General features: G+C 45.3%; 1 protein-coding gene across 10 annotated transcripts in view; it reads right to left on the bottom strand.

The window, feature by feature from the left end:
- The window catches only part of SH3PXD2A (SH3 and PX domains 2A), a 324,297-nt gene that overhangs the window by 28,836 nt on the left and 278,370 nt on the right, over positions 1-17,091 (bottom strand). For 6 of the 10 annotated variants that reach the window (XM_090058574.1, XM_090058575.1, XM_090058577.1 and 3 more), the window contains 2 exons: positions 16,804-16,917; positions 10,996-11,079 (listed from right to left, as the gene is read on the bottom strand). In XM_090058574.1, the coding sequence (XP_089914700.1) occupies positions 10,996-11,079; positions 16,804-16,917 (198 nt within the window). The remainder of the gene's footprint in view (positions 1-10,995; positions 11,080-16,803; positions 16,918-17,091) is intronic. The other 4 variants (XM_090058576.1, XM_090058578.1, XM_090058580.1 and 1 more) reach the window with 1 other exon arrangement.

Raw genomic sequence — 17,091 nt, 5'->3', positions numbered from 1 at the left:
ACTCAGGTTTCCAGCCTCTTCTCCCTTTCAGCCACAAGCCCTTCTCCCCCCTTCCAAAAGGTCAGTGAAAACCATCCCTGCCCCCAAAACAAGACTAAAGGTTTTCCAGCTGCAAAAAGCCCCTTGGTGAGCACTTTCTCTCTACCCCTATTTGTTTTCCACTGCGTGTGGACTGAGTTCAGGTTGATGGCCAAACACCAGAAATTAGAGCACCGAGATGTCACCAAAAGGGAATTTCCAGGTAATTTTCTCCAAGGCTGTTTAAATTATCTGGCCCATTGCTGGATCAGTTGCCTACTTTTCTGCCTTGTTACTTTCAGCACAAGGCCATCACCATCCTCCACATTCACTACATAAACCAGTGGAGGAGAAAACTACAAGAATGGAGGAGGAAAAGGTACTGAAAAGGAAAGAAAAACCCAACTCATGCAGTGACATGTTCGAAAGGGGTTAAAAATCCATTTAGAAATTAGGGTCTCTACGATGCGTTTGTTTAGCAATTCTATTTTAAGCCTAGACATCAAAAACAGGAAGCCTCCATTAAAGTTTCCCTTGCAAAGTGCTTTCGCAGCAAAAAATTACAACCACCTCCAAAGATTACACACATTTGGTTTCTTTCAGCGGTGAAAGAGAGACCACAAATATACACAAATGGGGTTTGTAACAAACAGCACTCTCGAGAGCTGGGCCTCCTTGCAACCCAAAAGCAATTCTGGTTTACGCCTACCAAGCCTAGCCCTAGAAGCAGGAAATTATGTGTAAAGCACAGACGAGTGGAAGGAGTGGGGGAATTTTACATGGACATCTTGTCATTTAAGACACTGATCTGCATAAGTAACAAAATCGTATGCAAAATGCTTTTTAAATTTTTTTAAATAAAACAATGCAAAGAGCTGGAAGCACACTTTGTACTGTACAAAATGACATTGCTGTCATTTCACTCCTTCAAGTACTGCAATTATGGGTGCTGCCAGAAAATATACCAAAGCTGTGTACAGTCACTTCTACCAGAAGAAACTTCTTGCAGTAGAAAAACAGCCTGAGAGGCAGACTATACAAATGTTGCTCTAGCGCCATGGCTGGACAGCCTCACAGGCAAGCTCTCCAGGAAAGGGCACTAGACTAGAGGGCAGGTCCTTGGGTCACTCAGGCCCTTACAGGAGCCTATTACTCAACAGCCTGTCCTCTCACCTGCCTGTCAGGTGTAAAGTTTGCAGCTGCTGAAAAGCAGCAGCTGCTACAGACAGCTGGGGACAGCTGCAGTCCTTGGAGAATCAGTCAAGTGGCATGATGACCCAGAGGACTGCATGGAGGGGGACAGGAATCAGCTGCCATAGCAAGGCTTCAGGATCCTTGCTGAGAAGGCATAGCAGCCTGCCCTGCCCTGTGCTGCTCTGGAAACTGGGCTTGGGAAAAGCCTCTACATGCAAGGCTCCTCCATCTTTTAAATCACCATCCCCCTCCCACTCAGTGGAGCAGGGGGATGCCAGGGAAGCTGACATGGCTGAGAGCCAGGCTTGCAAGCAGGAAGGGACAGCTCTCCTTGCACTCAGCTCCCAGTGCCTGGGAACAGAGCAGGGGGAGCAGCGTGGCCAAGCCCTTGCTTGCTTCTTGCACTGGGAAACTCATGTGAGAAGCAGGTGTGGAGAAGCTAGGGCAGCTCTTCTTATCCAGGGGAAGTGTGGGAAGCAGCTAGCTGTCCTTGTGCCTTCTCCAAAGTAGGGTGACCCTGGTCTCAGGAAGGTATGGGAGTCTTTCCTCCAGCTTCATTCCTCCTGGTCCCCAGGAGTTAAGCCAAGACAAAGCATGCAGACGTTCAGTCTCCTGGGAGAAGCCCTCCTGGGAGCAATTTAATTTTTGTTGTTCCCAGGTAATTTTGCTCCAGGAGAAAAAACCTCAATGTCTGCATACTTCTGTTTTCTACTTGGAGAACAGCGATTCTCCTGATAGAAACTGAGGTCTGGATTAGAGAACTACACAAATCCACCCTCAAAATCACCTGTGCCCAGATTTTCACTGCAAAATGACAGATGTCTTCAAGCTGCCCGGCGTACCAAGCTTTGATCCCTGGAAGTGAAAACTGCAGCCTAAACAAGAACATGAATATATTCTACAAGAAGAAATGAGTGCATCTGTGTCACTGCTACATTCAGATACCACATACTACTTGTACGTGCCACAGCCCCTGCTTCAGTAACAGCTAGAGACTCTTTTGGAGGAGGCCTTAAGTTCCAGCTCCACTCAAAATTAAGAGGCCAGGACATGGCACCCTGAGTTTCACAAATACTTGGTTATTGCTACAATACTACAGCTAGCTTTGCTTACAGGCCACATGTCCATATTCACAACTGCTGGTTAGTCAGGGAGGCAGCTGTGACGTTACACAGCTGAAGTACCTAGGCTGGAAATGGGATTATACTAGCAAATCCAAGCAAAGTATGTGAAGGGGCAAAGTCTATCTGGCAAACAGCTACTTCACTATCATGTGACACAGTATAATGCTGGATTACCACCTTTTAATTTGTAGAAGGGAAAAAGGTGAGCAACAGCAGGCTTTCCTCCTCCTACCCTTTTTCTGTTTAAATAGTTTTTTTGTACAAGCAGAACTTCTTATAAAACCACGGGCATTTCAGGTTCATTTCTTCCTTCAGAGAAATGAATGATAAAGCCCACAAATGCCTTGTGGCTGCCCCAATACAGCCCTGGAGCACTCCGGCAGCAGGACATCCTGGAGTGTGAACTAAGCTAAGTGACAAAGATTATGTTAGTTCCAATTTATCAGAGACTGGCTGCGAGACCTTACACCCTTCTTTACCTGAAGTCAGGGTTAGGATTTTCCCTCCCTCGAGACTGGAAAGGTCACATCCAAATCTTGTTCTCCTTTTGATATTATCCAAGAACCTCCTACAAGTGCAGTAGTGGAATACCTAGCTTTCAGCAAGCACCACTTTTTCTTCAACTGAAAATCTGCATAAAGATATGAATCATTTGGGGATTTCTATCTGCTCTGCTTGGTAAACTCCTTATGGAGGCAGGTGTGAAGTGCAGGAAGGGATGACACTCGAGGCAGGTTATGAACTCTTGGATTGGCTCCGGAGGAAGCCTTGCATCCTGGACACGCTTTAACCCTGCAATGCCTGGCAGCAACGTGCCTAAGGGAGATTAGGGAAACTTCAGAACCAAAGATTGAGGATTTTGTCCCTTGCAGCCACCCTGAGCATGAAGATGTACAGTCAAGAAAGAAGCATTTTGAGATGCACAGATCTGAAGCAACTCTACACACTGCACTGGTCTGCATTATTATTTACAGTTCACCCGTTTACACACATTAGAGGCAATTATGGTAATGAAACATTATTTCCAGTAGTCCAAGGAAATGAGACGCAATTTAGAAGAACGAAGCACCTGCAACTTCTCCAGAAAAGCAGCGGTTTGGCTGCCACCTTAATTGCAGTGATGCTGAGGCCTTTTCTACACTACAGAGCTGCACTGGTTTAAGCAATCCTGGTTTTTGAGCCATTTATTTAGTTTTAAATAAGTCATTGCAAAAAATTAAATACACAGGACTTTAATTTAGTTTAAGGTTGACTTAGTTTCATCCCAATAGATTAAACTTAAACCTATAGGGTTAGGGGCAGCAATTACATATAAACTGGTATAAGTGATCGGAAACCAGTTCAAATCTGTAATGCAACAGAAGTTCAGTATACCTGAACTGCTTCTGAAGTGGCCAAAACCAGTTTATAATAAACCTAGATCATCTCAGACTTAACCAATTTAAGTTAAATCAGTTTACTGAACTTCTGTCCCAGATCCCCTCCAGATACAAGTTAAACTCGCAGTCTCCCAGCATCCCAGGATGCTTAGCAAGGTTGGCGGGCTAGCCTTTGCCCAAGCTGTCTGTTCCAGCTGAAAAGGGAGCTGTGCTCTAGCACCCCCCAGCTTCTGGCCTGAGTCACTGCAGGCATGTGGCTGCATTTCCAGAACCAAAAGTGAATGTCTGTTCACTTGCTTCTCAGGTTCCATCTACGCAGTTTAGACTAACCTATGAAGACTGAATGGATTCAGCCACGGACTTTTTGACTGTCTGTATGTATCCTAAAAGCCTAACCTATATCAATTTAAGAGAATGGCCTTCCAAACTGGTTTAACTAAATCCATCACATAGCTATGTCTAGCTGAAGCAGGTATAACTCTGCTTTGTAATAAGCAGCTTTCAGATCACTGCTCTATTATGCTGGAACAAGAAAAAGTTCTATTATTATTTCATAGACATTTGGGCTGGAAGGGACCCCAGAGGATCACTGAGTCCAGCCCCCTGCCCAGGGGCAGGAAGTCAGCAGGGATCATAGGTTCCCAGCAAGTTAAACATCCAAATGAGTCTTAAAGGCATTCAAAGTGGGTGCTTTGAATGGCTTCAAGACACATTTGGATGTTTATCTTGCTAATTATTATTATTATCATTCCCAACAGGACCTTCATTGTAGCACTACTGTTGCCTCTAATGGCTGGTGCAGGGAGTAGAGCTGCAGCGGCACTAATGAACGTGTCCGAGGCCTGAGTTAATGCTTTCACAGTTTAAAAGGGCACAAGTGTTTTTTCACTCTCACCCACAAAACCCCTCTTCTGGGCGCCTGATTGAACTGCACTACATTTAACTGGCTGTAATTTGGGAGAATTTAAGGTCGACAGGATTTATTTTTGGATAATGAGAGGCCATGGCAACACTTTCACCATCAAGCCTTTTCCTCCTGTCCAGCATTAGAGAAAATGTTTTAACTAAGATTCTCATATGCTCGCAGGAGAGGTTGGTATCTATGCAAACTCCATCTATATAGTGGAAAGTAGAGCAATTTCTAATGCTGCTAATGTGGAATGCTTGGTACCAGATGACTTGTTCCCAAGATGCCTGCTAGAAAGATGCCAGGTATCCAGGTTCCTTTTTACTAGAAAGATAAATGTTTAACAAGAAAAACCACTATCTAGTTTTAAGAGGGAGCCCAGTATCTCTAGTATCCACCTCTTACTTAGGCCCCAGTGCTAGAGTTCTGACCTGCACCCTCATCATCACCTTATCTGAGTTATTGCTGCAGCCTTCCTTTTTTTTTTTTTCTGCTATCCAACCTCTCTTCCCTCCAGTCCTTTGAGCACCACAGATCAAGTAACCTTCCCTGCCTGTGGCCATTTGTGGATGACACTTTAAAGAGGGTTAAATGCCTTTTGCACTGCTTTAATAGCATTGCTGTTTGCACATTCGGTGGTGAACTGTGCCTTAAATGACTTTGGGATGCAGCGAAGTAAAATGCCTCCGAGGAGGCTTAGTTTCCTACCCTACAGCTGTGGAGGGAGGCACTGGCTCAGGGGCGGTGCAGGCAGACTGGCAAGGCAGGCCCCACAGAAGGAAAAAGACAGAGAAGGAAAGCGGCAAGCCTGATCTTTTTTTCTTCTTCCCCCAGAGCCTGTCTGCCTGAGCTGTGTGGGGGCCCAGTGCTTTCCTCCACAGCTGTGGTGCTCCCTGGGACTGCCCGAGCCAGCTGTCTGCAGGCAGGTGGCACTTGGGGGGTGGCACTCCTGCCATGGAGGGAAGCACCAGCTCCACCTCCCCCCCCACGTTCCCTGAAGCTCAGGGACCGCTCTGCCCATCAGCAGCTCGCTCTCCCCTCCCCGCTGCTGGAGGCAGGTAAGGATCGGGCTCTGACACAGGTATACATGACACTGGGGTTTATTTCACCCTAAACTGAAGCGGTGTTTTTAAAAAACCGCTGCTTTAAAAAGTTAGGGAGAATTAAACCTCTGTGTGGTGTACAAATGCCCTACAACTCCAATGACCCCATCCCCTGACCCGTGCCTCCCAACTGGCTGCTCCTCTCATACGATATCAAGGTCCAACATCCCATCCTCATTTTCAAGGCTCTGTAACATGCTGCCTCCAGATCTAAATCAGAAACAGTTTCATACAGTATCCTCTCCTGTGCATTATACTCTGCTGAACCACTTGCTTCTTCCAATCTTTTGTCTCCTCCTGCCCCCATCCACTCGGTTGCAAGACATTTTCAAGATGTCCCCTTCACCTGGAACAGACTTTGCCCTGCAGGGCACCAATACTTGTACTGACCTTGTACTGTTCCAAATCCTTCCTAAAAGTAAAAAAGTTACTTGTGTCTGCTTACCATCTATCCTACTGTCTGGATGAGCCAAATCATCTTAATTCAAGACCCTGATTTAAAGCAGCAAGTAAAACGCTTCAACTTGGGGTGGGGGAAAAAAATTTCTATGAACAAAACATATCAGATGTAACCTGTCACAACAAGCTCCTCCCAGACCAAATTTCTCCTTTTGTTTAGGCTGTAAACTCTTCGGGGCAGATGCCTTTCATGTCAGTGCCTACCGTGCCAAGCACGCTAACGGCATGGTATAGACAGTGCCCCTCACCTCTACAAGGCAGCTGCCCTGCCTCTGTGTTCATAGACACAAAAGCCAGGGGGCTGCTTTGCCTCGGGATGGAGCGTGGCCCCCCCGTCAGCCCAAACTTCTGTGATCCTGGCTCCAAGCTCTCCACTCCTCCTTTATCTGCAGTGTTTCAGGAACTCGCTGCAGAAAGAAAATAATAGCCTTTGCTTAACTGAGGTCTCTGCATATATCACTACCGCTCCATGACCTGATCCTTGCTTAAAAAGCTGGAATGGAAAGAGGGGGCTGGTCTGGGAATTATCCAATTAAGATTTCTAAGCAAAATGCAATGGCTCAGAGTCTATCTTCCAAACCACAGAAGAATTTTCTTTCAAAATACTTTCCCCTCAGTCAGCAGTCTCTTGCGCTCCCCTTCCCTTTGTCAAACCTGCTGCTGGAAAAAGTCTCTCGGTTCCAGAAGGCAACACATCCATTCAAATGGACTTTTGTGCTAAAAACTTTTTCGTTCTTTTTCCCTAAATTCTCCTTCGTTTTAGCCACACCTGGTTTGACTCCACTGTTGCAAGGTATCCCCTACTTTCCTTACTTTTAAAATTGCAGTTTTAGGTTTTTATCTGTCCACATGCTTCGGATAACTAAAAACCTGCTGGTACCAAGTTTTTATTAAAGTTTGCTTGTTGTCATGGATCCTTGTTACTTCACGGATTCAGTGCCACTGCTACAAGTTCTCTGATGTTTAGCCTTCTTGCTTGCTTTACAGAAGGTAAAAGAAATTGGCCATAACATCCTTGGCATTTATGTTAACTGCCACAGAGGAAAGCTCCTAAGATCCTACCTACAGATTTTAATCTATAGAAACATTCAAACAATAGCATCAGAGAACCATACAGTTACTTCTGAACTACGGCGATGCCAACAATGTGATGAGCACTGCTTGTGTATACAGCAAGGCCATTTGTTCTGCATGGTACAGGATCTCATTTCTTGGGCTAAAGGAAAAATCACTTCACCATTTGCAGTACAGGACCCATGACACTTGGCTAAGTAGTTCTACTCCCATCCAGGGGAGAACAATGAAATATTATTATAGGGAACAACGTGAAGTTAACAAAGAGAGGAAACAAACTCGGTTGCCAACTCCATCTCTAGTTCCTATACTTGTAGAAAACTGCTTTAAAAGTGTAATGCAAAGGAGATTTACTGTATTCAGGGCTTTTAAAAATAGCATGAACTCATTTAAAGTCTTTGGTTTCCCTTACCTTCTTGCAAAGTAGTAGCTGGCAAAATGCACAGCATTTAACAGTTTTCAACAACCTTTTTGCCTGCAAAATCTACAGAATTATGGCTAAGATTTTCAAAAGAGACTAATGATTTCTGGGCAGACGATTTATGACTTGCCTGCAATGGGGTCTGTTTTTCAGGGAGTGCTGAGCCCAGCCCCCCACTGGAAGAGTCAGATGCCTGGACAGCATCCCCAAGCGAGACAAGGCAAACACATTCAGAAGTCCCGAGTCACTTCTGAGAGCCTTGCCTTTTCTGACCACTTAACTGTAAGTTAATTTGGCCCTAGTCTCTAACTGGAATAGTACAGGCACAGCCAGTAGAGCCACCTAGCACAAGGGAAAGTTGGACAACCTTAACCAAGCTATTGAAAACAATACTACCATTTTACTAAACAGGAAGGCTTGAGCTGGAGTTTTCCCATAAGTGCCAGCCTGAGACTAGATTTAAAAAAAAAAAATTTTTTTTTTTGGTCATTTCAGCCTAAATATTTCATTCAGTTTCCAAGAAAGAGGCCAGGGAAAAATGCACTGTTACACTACCCTGGCAACCTTCTCACGCTTCAGAGGAGGGACTTTGTGTAAAGGATATGCCCATTTCCTGTTCCTATGAAAATCCACTCAGATTGGGCCTGATTTAAAGCCCTGGAGGTGCGGAGGAAGGGGAGGAAAAAAAAAGTCTGCACTTAGTTAAAAGAGGTGTCTCAAGACTTTCCATCCCAGGCACAGCAGACTCATTGCAACTGCAGCTCAAAACGGCTCCAGACGACAAAGGGTCCATGTCTGGACACTTGACCTAAGAACAGGGAGACTGTTTCTCTTGTGCCCCAAATGACCCCATTACCTCCCAGGCCTTGCAGGCAATTAAGAAACATTGAATTCAATGGCCATGGGGACAAAAGCTGGACCTGTGGAGCGGTGCCAGGAGAGCAAATTTTGACAAGGAGTCAAAGGCAGGGAAGAGAGGGGGACTGGAGGCTGATAGAGGGAGAAGTCAGAGGGACTGGGAGCTGATAGGTCTGGAGAAAAGAATTACTGCGATGAGCCCGAGAAGAGATTGGGACGGGCTGGACAAGGAGCCTGGGAAAAAGGAGCTTAAAGATCATGTGGATGGGGGCTAAGACACTGAGGCTGGACAAGGAACCCAGGAAAGGATATTAGCACTGGGAACCTGGTGGCAGGAAAACCATGGACAGGAGTGGGGAGGATGGAGCAACACAGATGGGGTGAGGAGCGGGGGTAGCTTGGAAGTGGCCCGGCCAAGAAGCTGGGACTGGGAGAAGCTTAAGTGCATTATGGGGCAGACTGCAGAGAACAAGACCAAAGCAAGGAGGACACAGGGCAGAGGCAACAACAGGAAAAGTTTGGTTGGGGGTGTGGAGAGCCAGACAGGGTCAAGATCATTCTGCAGGGGGGGGAGGAACGGGCAGAGGAGTTGGGGACTACTAAAAAACCACAAACAACATGCCCTCTTCCACAACCTGGAACGCAAGCCCCGGTTCCCCAAATCTCACCATTTCTCCGAGGGCAAACATCTATGAAATGTGATGGCAAAGTAACCCACCCCCTCTAGTGCTGGTGTACACAGAAGATAAGGACCTGCTACCACACGCCGGTCCCCGAGGAAGGGGTCTAGGAGGCTGATAGCAGGGTTTCAGAGCTGCAGCTAAGCCAGGGGGTTGTGACCACCATGCAACCAACTTTGTTTTTCTAACTTGCCTTTTTTTTTTTTAATTCAGAAATTAGAAAGAATGCCTGAATTATATACCTGCGATAATGCAGCTATTACATGAGAGGCAAGGATTTCTCTAGGTGGCATCTTTTACTGGACTGACTGCACAGTCAGGATAGAGTTAGACAAGCTCTCAAGTGCAAGACATTCTCCATCAGGTCTGGGTCTGGTCTCAGACCTGATGGAGATCATCCTGCACTGGAAAGCTTGCCTAACTCTACCCGACTGTGCAGTTGGTCTAATACTAGGTAGTGCCCAGTAAAATCCTTGCCTCTCACAGAATTACGCCTGGCATCGTCTGGACAAAATTAATCTCTCCCACTCCCTCTCTATCTGCATGCGTCTGTATGTGGTACGATACAGCTTTTAATTACAGGATCACACACTATCCCCCCAACCCTTCCCCTACATTTAACTCAGTATTTTTAGTGGGTTTTTTCATGTTTTCTGCCCAGCAAATAACAAGTCTGGTGTTCTTATTATATTTGTAGCTGTTTTTTTCTAGTGAAAAAGAAAAAATTTAATGTTATTTTGGTCCCATCAATAGCTCCCTGAAGCAAAAAAATAAAGGGAGGGTAGGAAAAGCTGCGCACAAACACTGCAATAGCTGCGTTTCCCTGGACACCGAGATCTCCACCAAACTCGCCAATTTTGCGTTTCCTCCCATACTGGCATCTTTAGGAGGACGAACCGATTGATTTACTTATGAGTAAGATAGGCGTAATTGTATAGGGATTTGGCTCTACTCCCAGGCCAAGGTCATCTCAAGCTTAGATCCCCATTCCAAGCCGACAGCAGAAAAATCCACGGTCCCTACCCCAGTAAGTGCCTTCGGCTGATGCCAAGGGTCAGGACTATCCCAAAGAGGTGTTCATCTTTAGGGAACAAACCTGGTGATTTCATCAGCTTCTCTTATTCCGAGTCTGCCAATTCCCATAGCCAAACACGGGGAGGACTAAAGAAGAATCACCCCAGGCTCCAGCAACCCACTTTTGCCTTGAACCCAGGCTGAATCTTTGTGACAGTCCTCTCTTCTCCATCCTTTAGGGAAACCTCTGAAGCCATGGGCCTGAGTGGTTTCCATCCCAGGCGACTGGGAGGACCAGACATCAACGTAAGGACCCTCCAAACCCAAGCTTTCGGATGGTATCTGAGGCAGCTGCCAGCTGTTCATGCCAGCCAAACCTTTTGTGGCCCTTTGTGTCACTCACTGTGCCTTGTTTGCAGGCTTGAGTTTAGGAACAAGCAAGCAGAGATTGGCCTCAAGCAAGCACTGGATGAGAATGCCCTCAAAGCTGCCCCAGGTGTCAGGCTCCAAACCTAGGGCCTGCTGTTGGCTTTTAGAGCAGGCTGAGCCAGACCCATGGCACTGAAATACCCTCACACTTCAAGACATGAAATCCACACCTGAATTTCAAAGCTGGGACCCATCTTTATCATCACAAAGAGAACCGAGATCTAAACGAATGCCAGCCATTCCCTCCTGACACAAAGCAGAACAGGAGAAGCAGCAGCAGCAGCAGCGTAGCTTTGGTGCCCTTAAGGGGATCGTCCCATTGGAAAGCTATTCACCTCGACTCTGCTGCCTGTTGACTATCCCGCCCAGCGTCCATCGCCGGTCCAGGCGCCGCAGGTGAGCCTTGCGTCGTTTAGAAACTAGTTTGGAACATGGATGGAAACATAACGAGAAAAAGAAAAAAGACAAGAAGAAACAATGATGGAGGGGCAGGGGACTGAAAATAAAACATGACAATTACAAGCACTGGTCTGGTTAGAAAGGACAAATTAGGTGAAATGAAAAAAAAATTAAAAATAAAAAAACCCAAAACTTGGGGGTTTAGTTCATACAGTACAAGAAATGCGGTAACTTCTTGAGCCCCAGAAATGGACTGAAGAAAAACCCCAACCTAGAAGCATCTGAGCATTTGGTAGGTCTCGTTTTCAAATTGGTTGCAAATCAATGCTTTGCCAGCTAAGCACTGACTGGGGGTTTTTTATGCTACAAGATTAGCCAATGTGGATCCAAGCAAGGCTACGAGATGAAGAGCTACAAAAGGACACTAGATATAAAGGCTTTCTTCTATTCAATCTGCAAAAATATGCACAGGAAGCAAATACTCTTGCTTGCTGCCTATACTGCCTAATACAGCAAAAGACAGCGTTAGGGAAGAGATTGCTGTGAAGAAAAAAAAATCAGCTTCCCTCACCAATTTTAAAACGGGTTCCTGTTCTATCATCCCATTTGGATCGAGTTTGAAACATTGGCTTTGGATAAATACCCCACAGCCCGAGACCATCTTTAATTGCTGTTGTGGAAACTGCCCCCGCCACACACACACTTGCCCCAAATCATCAGTAAAGAAACGTATTCCTTTAAAAAGGTAAAGGGTTCAAGAAGTTAACAGGCTAGAGCTGAGAATTAGTTTCACACTCAGTAACAATAGCTTATGCTTTAAAAACTATAAACAAAGAAAAAGACAGCTGTGACTATGACATAGTTCGAATAGCTGTGCACAGAGGACACCGATTGTCTGAGGAGCTGGAAGCTTTTGCTTACCAAGCCGCACGCACGGAAACATCCTTCAATTCGCCCTTTTGTACAGCAAATTCCAATGCAGAAATTAGCTGTTGGGCTGAAATGGCAAAGCACAAGTCTTGGCCTTTCACAAGGGGGCCATCATGCTGATTTGGCAGCTATTAAAAAAGACACCCAAAAAGGTGTCACAAATAAGGTATGCAAGGCATATTCTGTACTCCTTCCCGTGAGCGGTTATGTTGCTGACAGCGCAGAAGTGCAGACACAGCAGCAGTGGAGCTTACCAAAACTGGAGAAAATTCTCAAAAAAAAAACCAAACCAGTGACTGGGTCATATTTACATTTAAAAAATTACGTCAGCATGTCTGAAGCTTTTACCTGGTACTCAGTAGGCGCATCTACATGTTCATTAATGCACCATAGTTACTGCGCTTAGTACTTGGATAACCAAGTACAAAATCATTGCACAGTAACTCATGCTACTGCGCAGTAGCACTAGCACGTGGTTTTTAGTGACATTAACTGCGCAGTAGCTTAATACTATGCACGGTAGTGTATTAGCACGGTTTTTGCCCGGCATGCTACTGCAGCGTTATTAGGCTACTGTGCAGTTAGTGTCTCGTGTCATTGTGCCCTGTAATGTTCGTGTATAAATCAGATCAGAGACATCCTGTAACAAAACTCTCATCTGGCCAGCACAGATTTTCAAGGGGATCCAGAAAGTGGTAGAGAAAACGGGAATGGATTTGCTCATGAGAAGCAAGGAAAAGAACTAAGGTCTCAATTGTTCGTGACCGGTTTGAAAAGCCGACAAGCAACACTGCACCTTCTCACACGCTGTGCTCTCACAAACAGGAGGAGGAGCAAGCAGCAGGCAGGCTAATACTTGGAAGAACCAGGACAGGAAACTCCAATGGAGCCCTCCTAGGATCGCTGCTACAGCATCGTTACATCTCTCTACTGCGCGTCACTCCAGCTGCAGGTGGACGACACAAGAAACGGGCCTTGGAAGCTCAGGAGGTCTCCGTGTGCTACAGTATGAAATAAGGTACACAGCTATCCGGAGAGGTGGTCAGCTTGCACAGCTCCTGTTAGCTTCGCCGGGAGCGTGCAGGCGCTCTGCACTTTTCAGGGCCAGATCTACAGGGAAAGGGGCAGGGATCCCGGAGCACCGCAAGGTCCAGATGCGGAATCAACGTTCTGCTCATGCTTAACCTGGGAAGAGGGGCCGATGTCCTCCACCTAAGGGCACGTTGTTAGAAGCCAAGAAACTTTCATTTAGAAGCAAGGAGTGGTAGGGACCAGAGGAGGAAGGGAAGGGAAGGGAGGAGCTCCACACTCTGGAGAGAACGAACTTGCTTTGAAAGAGTTGGAGCTGCAGGCCAATAGTTTTTTGGCTAAAAACTAAGTCAGTCAGCTTTTTTTCCCTTTCTGTAATGTAATTAACCACCTTGGGAATTCAAATGAGGGATTTACAACCAGATCCTAGACAGCAGACAATAGCTGTCTTGCCACCCGGCTCTGTCATTTTCCCCACTGTTTTAATTAGGGGGAAGTTCTCTGGTCTACACTACCTTGCCTGAAAACTTTCATCTTGCTATAATTATAAAAGAGAAACATAACCAAGGGAATGGAGACAGATTCTGCAGACTTGTGGACTATTGTCAGAATTAAATACTAATGCAAACTATGCTGAGGATAGGGCTGTGTTAGAGAGTGCCTAAACAGAGAAAAACTTGAGAAAAGCATGCTAGGATACAATTTGGAGGGCGACGGGAAAGATTACAGATTTAAGATTTCAGATACTGGTTGAACAGACAGACAGACAGACCATACTCTATACTCCATCTACTACAGCATGTGCGTCTCCAGCAGTGCTCCACAACACCTGCGATGTGGAAAAAAGGTACGAAAACCCTCTACATCAGGGGACATTTGTTTCCGACGCCCAGTGATAATACGTGTATGTTGTGGAGTATAAGAGTTCAGAGTGGGTCCAAACCACAAGACGGCTTCTGAACGGCACTGAACTCTGACGTCTGGTTCAAGATCTGCATTTTGTCACTCTTTCAGAGTAAAATGTTACTCCTCTCCAACTGGCTAAACCTTTAAAAAAAAATAAAAATCTTCTCATGTTATTTGCTTCCATGATACCCTGCGGCTGAAAACGCAGGTTCTTTGATTTATTTTGGAATATTCATCATTAATGCCAGGAGAGAGGCGCTGTCTCGTGGTCTGAGCAATGAACCAAGAATTTTGAAAAAAAAATCCCAACAAGCTGCTTTGATCCCGACTCTGACAGCAAGCCTCTGTAGGCTCCAACGTGTCCCAAAACCTCTTCAGTTTCCTCGTCTTTAATATGAGAAGAACAGCACATAATGCTCAAGGCTGGTCCAAGGATTTGACAAAGTGAATTAAGGCAGTCTAAACAGATTAGATGTCATCTCAAAGCATTTGCGTTACTGGCAAATTTTCATTCAGTGTCTTCTTGTTCTTAAAATAACCTGTTAAGTTCATTTTCTTGTCTCCATCTGTAGCCAATATTGAAAGGATTCAAAGGGAAGATACCAGAAGTCCCACAGTGGTCAATTATGGCATTAACCATCTACACACTAACTTGCTAGTCGGTGGTTGGCTTAGGCCCTCCCAATATTTTTGGGAACCAAGCGCTTAGTTTCCTTTGCACAGATTTTTAAAACATCCCAGGCCCTTGACCTCAAGGGTATCTTGCAACAGGCACAATATCTGCAGGTCAACGATGAATTGTTGAGGTATTTTATCAATTTTAACTTAGTTATCTCTTTGGTTCACTGGATGTCTTCATATTTATCCATCATGAGACAAGTGCATGCTGAAGCTCCCGTTTCCCTTCCCTGTACTTCATTATTTGTATACCTCTACTATGTTCTTTTATGCTAATAATTAATAGAGCCATTCGGCTATGACACAATGGGAAGAATAGCCCCAATACATATGAAATAGAAGTGGGGAAAAAAGAACAAAAGTCTCCGATTCTGCAGTTAATGACATAAAAGGAAGCTATTGGAAATGGAGAGTGAGTGTGTGATCTGCAGCACTTCAAAAGCAGCCCCACAGATAATGTAATTATATTTGTCACGGGCACTGAACAGAGACCAAAATGAAAGGGAACGGTCTTAAATTTCAACAGATCCAATTCTGGAATAAGGCAGACAGTAGGGCTAGGCATAATTAATGAGAGCAATACAATGAACTGACAGCAAGGAGAAATAAAAGAAGTGTTCAGAGAGGGAGCTGTGCCCCAGGGTTGGATATGCCACATGGTAGCAACTTGGTGCGATCTAAGTTACAAGGGGTAATAAGGATGAAGGAGGATACCTAGAAATTAGTCAAGGGCATGAAAGGTTTAAGCCACTAAGGCCTTAACATCCAGCATGGATTTGGAGGAAAGAATGTGGGGCAGGGATTACAGAACAAAAAGATGCAGGATGGCTGAACTTCATTTCTGAAGAGCATGAGAGTTTTTGTTCAGAGAATAACGTAGTTCTGTTTACTGAGAAGTTTCATCTGATGATGGTGATAAATAAAATAAAAATCACATCAGTGAGGTTCACTAGCTTCTTATCCAATACCTTTCCATTTCAGGATCAGAGCCTTAGTCTACAGGTACTAAGTGACCTTTGAGAGGCCTAGCTTAAACCAGGGGGAAAAAAAAAAACTGTCAGTACAGAATCAGGAGAGACTGGGATACACCACAAATGTGGTAGAGCCACCATATGAGACTGCACATACGTGAGTTTCTGAATGGACAGGCTGCATTTGCTCCAATACTATGTTCAAATAAGGGGATGAAGGCGGAGGATGGAGGACAGCCATGCGTCCACGTACGTCCATCTCTGAACCTCCATGGAAGGAGCACCCAGCGCCTACAGCAATGCATTCCTTGCAACAGAGTCACTTCTAATAAAAAGCAGCGTCCTTTGTACACAGTTACCGTGTGAACACTCCATTAAAATGTGGTTAGGTTTCATAATGGAAGAGGAGAACAGACATGAAATTGTACTACCCCGTTTTGGGACCTGATGATTCACACCACCCTTGCCAAAAATACTGCAGCTAAAACACGCACAAAAAGCTCATTTCTTACCATAAGAAGCAACACCCCGTCTTCAGCAGGGCGAGATGGTTTAAATATGGATGTACCCTCTGCCCAGAATCCCAAGCTGAAGTGAATGACTGCGTAACCAGTTTCAAGTGATAGTTTTGTTTGTTTTTTTAAATTAAATGTGGAAATGTTAAAATTTCTTGCCGAGGGGAGAACTGTTAAAAAGGCAAGGAGTAGAATTTAATCGTGTCCCCCTCCTCGCTTAAGCATCTTGTACATTCGAATCATCATTGGCAGGGTCAAGAGACCTCTCTCTTCGAAACAAAAGGCAAGGGTTCGTCTATTCATTATGGGAGCTGCTCCACAGGATGACCTCTCTTTCAATCAGGGAATAATGTGGCTATCCAAAATATGCAGCATCACATGCTGCTCAGACCATGAAGGCCTTCAGCATACTTCAGTTGACATCCTTGGCTACCGTTAACAAAGGAAGTTCATTTTTCCTTTTCAACCGTTTAAGCTCACAGCCTTATTCAGCCAAAGCAGCAGGGAGACTGGCTTCGGACCCAACTCCGAGTTCAACGGCAGCATATCTGACTGTTTCCAGAAAGCAGAAATACCTGGTGCAGGAGACGAATAACTGCACCGCATACACAGTCATGGCAATCACTCTTCAGGGGCACTGCATTGATCAAGAGGTCTGTTTTCTAAAACAAGCCTCCCAATTTAAGATCTCCTCATGGTACCAAAAAAGTCATACCTTCCCCAGCTTTGGATGTGTTTATTTCAGAGTCATCTCTCGTTCCATTTTGGGATTCTAGGTACGTGGCAGGGACCCAGCCCTGCTCCTCTGCTGTGCTCACAAACCACCAACCTGAAAGAGGAAGCAAGACAAAAAAAAAGACAGTCAGTGGAAAGAATAAACCCATCAACCTCCAACTAACATCAGATCCTACTGGGAAGCTGGCTATCCATTATGTTTCTGCTAGTAGTAATCGGGCACCAAGAACAATACGAATGCTTCGGCAGCACCTGCTGTCAGAGGACC

This window comes from Crocodylus siamensis, chromosome 7 (assembly GCF_052110815.1).
Source record: "Crocodylus siamensis isolate JL-2025a chromosome 7, ASM5211081v1, whole genome shotgun sequence".
Taxonomy (NCBI): Eukaryota; Metazoa; Chordata; order Crocodylia; family Crocodylidae; genus Crocodylus; species Crocodylus siamensis.
The sequence above is the reverse complement of the archived record's forward strand: the minus strand, read 5'-3'. Positions and strand labels throughout refer to the sequence as shown.